General features: G+C 32.6%; 1 protein-coding gene across 7 annotated transcripts in view; it reads left to right on the top strand.

The window, feature by feature from the left end:
- Nucleotides 1–8894, top strand: part of LOC106872350 (protein strawberry notch homolog 1) — a 176382-nt gene that overhangs the window by 85399 nt on the left and 82089 nt on the right. For 4 of the 7 annotated variants that reach the window (XM_052966646.1, XM_052966647.1, XM_014919308.2 and 1 more), the window contains exons 3-4: nucleotides 3433–3835; nucleotides 7444–8406. In XM_052966646.1, coding sequence (XP_052822606.1) covers nucleotides 7466–8406 — 941 coding nt within the window. In that variant the 5' untranslated portion in view covers nucleotides 3433–3835; nucleotides 7444–7465. The remainder of the gene's footprint in view (nucleotides 1–3432; nucleotides 3836–7443; nucleotides 8407–8894) is intronic. The other 3 variants (XM_052966648.1, XM_014919310.2, XM_014919309.2) reach the window with 1 other exon arrangement.

The following is an 8894-nucleotide window of genomic DNA, read 5'->3' on the forward strand; positions in this document are numbered from 1 at the left end:
AAATCGAAATTTTGAAATTGAGATTTTTGAAATTTTTTTTTCAGAATCGGAATCTCCATAGCCTAAAACGTAGGATTCCGTAAAAAAAATAAATTAAATAAAACAAGGGGGGAAAGGTTCAGATTACATATAGTCCATCTGGACCATTTGTGGGACAGTATTGAGCTTAGTGGAATGGTGGGGAGTCTGATTGTTTTTTTTTTAGTCTGATTAATGTATAACTCAGAAAAGTAACTAATAGGGTGAGTAAATTCCAAGTGTGGCTGGTGTTGAGCTAGTAGTTGGAATACAGGGTTATAGTCTTCTATAGCAGAAGAGTATAGGTGAACTACAAGTAATACTCTAAAGTAGGTCACACATGGTCTTGTACAGATATGGTCAACAATTGTTCAGTGTTGTTTGGTTTTCCTTAATCAGATACTTTCATCAATGACTAATTAATCCTATTAGTTTCAGGACAGTGCACCATCAAATTTTATTCATAATAGGATTTAAGTTCATTTCTGTTTGAGAACTGAACGATCATAAATGTGCTTCTGCTGTTTACTGTGGTAAGCTTCACTTATACATGGTTCCTACTTATAACCACTTGGAGAGAGTCAGATGCCTTGGAATTAGACAAAAAGCAATATTTGTGATGGAACACAAACTGAACCTTTTCTTTGGTCAGCCCTGACTCTCTTTTGAATATTGTATATGTCATTTTCATGTTAGTATACTTCCAGATATACTTACGTTTTTATACATATCTACTTTCAAATAAATTCATTTAGCTACTTTGAAATGCAGTGGAATGAGCCTCTTAAATAGCAAATAACCAGTTGATAACATTTATCAGTGATATAACAATATCCTGAATATGTTTGGAACTCACTCTTTCTGATAACAATAATTGATACTGTTATCTATGATTAATAAGCTGCTGCTATTATACTCTCGGGTCACCGTGTTGTTGGTATACTTCCGAGTATGCTCATTTCAGTAATTAAAAAATTCAGTGAAAAATATCTGAAATTTAAAGAAAACAACTTTTTTTCAAATTTCCAGAAGTTCACTTTCAAATTATTTGAATCTAATCTAATTCTATGACTAATATGACTAATTGCAAATGGATTAAACAAATATTGATTATATTTGATGATAATGTCTTTATGAGCTAGCAGATAGGAGATATTGGAACTACTACCATCTGTGTATTTCATTCTCCCCTAATAAAATTTCTTTTTCTGTATATCTTAAATGTCTGAACAAAAGATTAGTTTTTTAAGTAGGGTGGGAACATTGAAATAATAAAATTATAGTTAGGTATTATAAAAACATTAATTTCAAGCATATATTCCAATATTTTTTACACACACACACACACACACACACACACACACACACACACACACACATTATGTATATATATATATATGCGAGTAAAAATAAATACAAAAAAAAAGGGGGGGGTTTGTATGATTGTGTATAGAGGAATATATTATTTTGTTTAAAAGAGTTCCAACACTGTCTGTTTTTTATGTTCTATTTATATTCCTGCAAAACCAATGTGGGATATAGAATATGGAATATACAATATATAATATAATATACAATATATAATATAAAATAAAAATGGATGGTACTATGAAATAAAGTATTGAATGTCTTATTGAATATATGGAATATGTCTTATTGAATAGAAATATTGAGTGTTCAATATAAAGGATTAAATATATAAAGGCGAATATGTATGAATTTGTATTTTCTATACCTTGTGGTATTTCATATTTTCTATACCTTGTGGTATTTCATCATGGCCGGTATGACAGACTTTAACAGACAGAGAGAGAGAGAGAGAGACTGAGTAGTAAATGTAACTATGGTGTTTTGGTGGTCTGATGAGTTAGCTCTCTTTATTTGCATTAATTTGTGAATATACAGTTGTATAATGCTGCGCATATCCATATTAATACAAATGTACATATAATTTTTGTATACTAAAGATAATGCTACATGAAGAAGGTTGTGAAATGGCTGTAATCATATGGAAGTCATGGAAAAATAATCTATCTTCAATTGTCATACCTGACTTTTATGCTTTACATATATATTCTTAGCAGTATCTAGTTTTTATTTATTTACTTTGTTGTTTATCAACATAGCAAAGTACTTTTGCAATGTATGCGCTATGTCTATTTTTGTTGTAGATTTTGGAGTATATTAATAGCTAGTTGTGATAAATGTCTTCAGAATGTTCTTAATAAGAAATTTATATTTTTTGATATTTTTTTTATTGTAACTAGATGTCTATATTTTAGCACAATGTTTATTTCTTTGTTGCCCACAGGGGGCTAAACATAGAAGGGACAAACAAGGACAGACAAAAGGATTAAGTTGATTACATCGGCGGATTTGAACTCAGAACGTAAAGACAGATGAAATACTGCTGAACATGCTAATGATTCTGCCAGCTCGCTGCCCTATTGTGCTAATGAAATAGATTTAATTAGCACAATATTAAATCTATTTTAATATGATGTTAAAACATTGGAAACATATCTTATCCTTAAATAGTTATTTTTCTTTTTCCTAGAGATAGGGTACATCTTCAATATTTCGGGGAGTTCTGTCATCTAAACCAATTGATCTTATGCCTTGATTTTTATTTGTTAAGTTAATCAACAATACTCCATCCATATCTTTCAAAATTTTCTTTTTTGAGTGAAAGTAACACCTTAAATATTTTCACTTTATTGTCCTCTGTTACCATACCCATTTCTTTAATTCTTTTTCATGTGGCTCTGAATTTCACTAAGAGTATCAAAATACTCTGATAATTATTATCATTATATCTCCTATAATTCTGTTGTTATTTAAAACATCAACTGTTATTTAAACATCAAAATAGTTAAAGCAATTAACCACTTTCACCTTCTCATATCTTCTTGCTTAAAAATTGCGATTGTTTTAGAAACATCTTTAAGTCTTCTTGCCCAGAGAATATGTTTGTGAAACAGTCAACATATGAACTCTTTCTTATGTAACAAATACCAAGACAGTTTGAGTAGTACAAAATCTTTGTAGATAATTAAAAACAAGAAAAAAGAAGCACAAGACCACATGCTAAATTTTCATAACTCAATCTTTTGGGATGATTATGAAAATAATTTTTTAAAACCAAATCTGTTCTTTGTCCAATCAAGAGAAACAGTCACTTCTCAGTAGTTTTGAGATAACAAAGATCTGTTAGCCTAACTGTAACTAGCCCTATTTTGTTAGTTACTAAGATATTTAACTCTTAAAAAAACCTACTCAATCCATGCTATAGTTGATGAGTGTTTCTTGTGTTTGTAGCTGAGTTCGAAGCCTATATGAAATTTTTAGTAGTGCCCCAATTATTCAATATATTCTCTATTTACTTTTAATTTTTAGTTTTTTTTTTTTCCATAGATTGTTTCATTTCATACACAATTTCACCAATGCAAGCATCTGTTGGATATTTACCGAAATTTGAAGAGTCGCAATTTTGCTTTTAATGGCTTTGCCAGAGAAGGAAGGTCAATAGTGCCTATGACTTTTGCAATGATTGGATGGGACAAAAGAAGGAAGAAACCATGACTCATGGATTACCCAAAGACTGGAGACCTGATCTGAATGCTTGCAATAATAGTACCCAACGGTTTGGTGGCTTGGTGGTGGTAGGTCTACCACACAAAGTTGATGACCTGTAGGTGCTAATCTATCAACTCAAGGATTAAAAATTTTAAACTGATGACTGGCATTATACTTCTGGTAAAGACACTTAGTTTTCACTGGCTCAATCCAAGAAGCTGTAAATAAGTAACATAAGGAGGTACGTTTTGATACCATAAAATTTAATGAGTATTTTGTTAGCATACATAGTTGTACTTGAATACTTGTATGTAAATCACTCTAGTGGATTCCACCTTGAAATATATTACATAATAACAACTCCGTTGTTTTATTTTACACTAATTATTAGGGAAAACTTGTTTATGTTTTAGTTTCATTCCTTATTCTAACTATTTGACTTTAGTTATATTTGATGATGTGCATTTAGTGTAGCATGTTTTAAATTTAGAATTTTAGTCATTATTTTTTTTTTGCCTTAGCAACCACTCTTTAAACTTGATATAATTCTGTCTTAGAGAGGTCTCTGTGAATATACTCTGGTAGTTAACATTCTCATGGAAAAACACAAATTTTAACAATTTCAGAGCAGTTATGATATTTATACTTTCCTGAAGAGGATTAGTGATTTATGTATAATCAAAGAGCTATAACAAAAAATTGAAACTAGGTTATGGACTTGTTAACATACCTTCCATTCTATAGTTCTTCTCATTGAATAAGATTTGAACCAAACCAATATTTTATACTATTTATTTTATTAACTGTTATGAATGGTTGTCAGTTTGTATTTTGATAATATGTAACTAGTGATAGGAAGGCTATCCAGCTGTGAAATTCATGCCAAAAATGAATGAATGAATGAATGAATGAAAGAAGCATGGACTCTGCAATCTGTATGCAAGCAATTCACTGGGGAGAGTAGAAACTATGATGAAATTATACTGGATTGTGGTGACATTTTAGTTCTGCTATAAATTGCTTATTTGTTGCCGGTGGTTTGTAAAGTGATTGGAAATAAGAAAAGCTTTGGCTGTTTAAAACCATGCAAAGAAAAAGTTGGGACAAATACACAACAAAGATGGGCAATTTTTCTTTGTTGCTGTATGTGTCACATGACATAGGCCATTGGAGTGTGTTAAGACAAAATAAGATCCGTCTAATCCATGATAGCGTGCAAAAACAGATGTAAAATGATAACGATGTTAGCACCATTATTGTTATAACGTACACTTTTCCATGCTTACTTGGGTCAAATGAAACTCTGTTCATTCAAATTTTTCTACAACTGGATGCTTTTTCTGTTGCCAACTTTTTACCTGTTTCTAAACAAGGTAATATCTTGCCTAGTCTATTGAACAGCTTGCACACTCTTTCACAAAGGATTGTAATAAACAAAGAACACTGTCTGTATGGGTGGTGACTCTCGTTCACAATTAGTGTGCTGTCAAGACAGAAGGAACACACACACACACACACACACACACACACACACACACACACACACACACACAGAGGATTTCTTCCAGTTCCTGGCTACCAAATTCCACTCGCAAAGTATTAGTCACTCTTTGGCTATAATAGAAGACACCAGCCAACAGTGTCCTGCAATGGGGACAAACTATAATATACATAGATCTGAGGCGAACTTCTCAACTGTACCTCCAATCATTTGTATATTGACTAGGTTTGATATTTTGGTTATATTTTAATTATACATTAAGACAGATGCCAAAAACACTAGCACGTAAAATTATTTATTTAGAGGCACAAGGTCAACAGACTTGTAGGATGGAGTTAGTTGATTAAACTCACTGCTGTACTTGACTGGTACATTTTATCAACACTGAAGAGATGAACAAAAATTGACCATGCTGAGATTTGAACTCTGCATATAAAGAACCAGAATAAATACTGTAAAACACTTTTTCTATTGCTCTAATGAATCTGCTGGTGTTTAAAATTAGACTGAGTAATACTGTAATTGAACAATATGATTTTGTAGCCTTTCTGAGGCCTTTATAGAAGTGCATGTTAATAGCGTACTGCTATATGAGTCTTATCAAGAATTAAGTGTATTTCAGTATGTATATTAATCTATGAATATTCCATTCTCTGAACACCATACAATACTTGTGGAATTAGACACATTTTTTTCTTTGATTTCTGTAGTGTTGTGTTTTTGTGAGAATAGTTTCTCAAACCTTTGCCCAACCCTCACTTTTGAAGAAAGTCTTTGTTTTCTAAAGACAGTATTGAACTAACAAAACTCTTTCACAATGCTCTGACTCTTTGTCATATTCTAACCCTCTGTGTAACTTTTGAGCTTGGTCTTGTCTTTTAATAATGAAGTATTTTGGATATAGACATCATGCAGTGTCAGTTACAAGATACATTTAACTTTTTGCTTGTTTTTATGATACTCTACTAACTCATCTATATCTGTATTTTAGTTGCTAATAAATCTCTTATATTGATTAAATTACAACCACTCTTTTAATAGGAAAAATTGTATACTTACTACAATTTTTTTACAGGAAGATTTTTCCCTGGGTTAAATGATGTTTATACATTTAATTTCCAATTTGTGTAACTTTTCTAATTTGTCTAATTTGTATCCTTCATTCTCTAATGGTACTTCTAAATTAATTTAAAATAATACCAAGCACTAAAAGACTGTTAGAATTTATGAAGAAATCAGGTATTATGTTGACTTAACCATGTAAAAGTTCTCAGTTTATCATCTTCAACAGTACTGAATAAATATAAAAGGATACTAGAATCAACATAATTTGGTAGATACTGAATTAAACTTATAATTTGAAGAAAGGTTTTTTTTTTTTGATATATCTGTAGAAAGTAGCATTATAAATATCTGAGCAACCTTTGTATTTGAAGAAGTATGAACAGAGATGTTAGGAAGCTCTATCTCACAGTATAAGATGACTATTTCACAGTAAATAAAAATTAGCTTTATGAATAATTCATGAAGTTGAAGTCTTCAATAATAAAAGAATCTTGAAAGCTACATTTTGATAAAAATATATTAAAATTGGAATTTATTAGAATTTTCTAGACAGTTCAGACTTTGATAATAACTTTCTTTTAGTAAAAGTTACATATTCCAAACTAATTAATAAGCAGCTTTCTTTATTGTAATATATCATCTATCTACACTTGTGAATGATAATCTCATTGGATATTGAACCTATCGAAGTCAGTGAGTCCTTAGAGTGGTTGACAGAATACCTTGCTGTGTTTAGTTACAACCTTTTAATTTCTGATCTTGATTGACTTTGTTGTTCATCCTTCTCTGTACTATGCACTCTCAAATATTGGGCTTGACTTATCTGATATATGTCACTTGTGTATGGTCGTCCTGCTGAAATTGGCAATTACCAGACAATGTTTACCTGTGTACTACATCTGAGATGTGCAGCATAACTGCCCATTGTCATTATGTGATCTTAGGAGAGGAAAATGCTGTAAGAAAGGTTGCATTTACTGGCAAGTCATTGATTCATTGCACACATCTTTTACAACTGAAATGGTTTTGATATGATTGTCTATATTTGTGTATGTATTGTTATAATAATACACTACATGGTGGTGCCCCAGCATGACTGCAGCTTTAAAGCTAAAATACTTCAGAGATATTTGAAGTTATAGTATTTATTTCAGTACCTCAATGATAATCTGCAAAAATATATACCATAAATATACAATGTCCATTTCAGTTCCCTACATAAAACTGGGCTCATAATTATTCAAATGAAATTAATAACAATCTGTATTTTCTATTTTTTACAGGGAGTTGCTCTACTAAAGTAGTATGAATCCCACTTTAAGTCTTGAGCAGTTACTAACTGCTACTCAACAACAACAACAGTATGAAGACAACGTTAGACAAATGCAATTAAGTACGCCACCACCCAGTCAGACCAGTGCCTTTTCTGAGCCAGAGTCACTCATTCCATCATTGTTATCTCAGCTTTTAGCGCCTCCATCACCTCCTTTAGTGTCTATGGCATCAGGTTCAATACCAGAGTGTTCAGAAGTTACAATGTCCACACAACACTTACAACCTTCCTATTCACAACCACTGGAACCATCTGAAACATCCATCTCATCAACTGATCAGCCAGAATTAAAAATCCCCTCACTATTAGAAACACCGGATTCATCTACATTACTGTCTTCGTCTGATTCACTGACATCAACACCAATGCATCAGTCAGTTTCATCGTTAACATCACTGCTGTTATCATCATCGCCACCACCTATAAGTAAACCTGAGGCTTCGGTTTCCTACTCAACTGCCTCATCTCAGTTATCAGGATTGTTATCAACAACTGTTCCTCAGTCTACAGATACTACACCAATATCACTGCCATCGTCATCGGTTACACTTGTGTCTACATCTACATCCTCACCGTCAGTAACAGCTACATCGACAACTATAACAACAACAACAACAACAACAACAACAACCATATCGACAACATCATCATCATCATCATCATCGTCACCAATTACTGTGCAATCGCCAGAAGCAGCAATTGCCTCCATAATGTCTGCTTCGAGTCGTATGATATTGCAACATCAAGCTGCCGGACTTTTATCTCCTGCGGCCGCGCAACAGTATTTGGAAATGATGCGGACACGAGCAACAAACTACGCCACAGCGACAACTGCAGTGCATCAAAAGTTACTTGACGATCTCAATGAAGAACTAGGGAAACTGGCTAATGATGGTGTTGAAGAGAGTGTCAGGTAGATATGAAATTTTGTTTCTCCCTCTTTTCTATTGATTTATGTTGAGCATGACGGCAAGAATGTACCATATATCCTGTTAATTATATAGGATTCTTGGGATCTACCTTGTTCCATCATTATGTCTTTCTTTCAGAGGTATTACCTGAAGAAAGGGTATTGTTGTTCTTTGCAAGAATACTATGGTTTTTTTTGTGGGGTGGTGGGGTCTATACATCATCATCATCATCATCGTTTAACGTCCGCTTTCCATGCTAGCATGGGTTGGACAATTTGACTGAGGACTGGTGAAACCAGATGGTTACACCAGGCTCCAATCTGATTTGGCAGAGTTTCTACAGCTGGATGCCCTTCCTAACGCCAACCACTCAGAGAGTTGCCATGTTGACTTGGCGATAACTATTAATTTCCAGTACTGCTGCCGTAGTCTCCTTTAGAGAGACTTAGAAATATTAATAACTCTATTATATATATATATATATATATAT

Source organism: Octopus bimaculoides, chromosome 3 (assembly GCF_001194135.2).
Source record: "Octopus bimaculoides isolate UCB-OBI-ISO-001 chromosome 3, ASM119413v2, whole genome shotgun sequence".
Taxonomy (NCBI): Eukaryota; Metazoa; Mollusca; class Cephalopoda; order Octopoda; family Octopodidae; genus Octopus; species Octopus bimaculoides.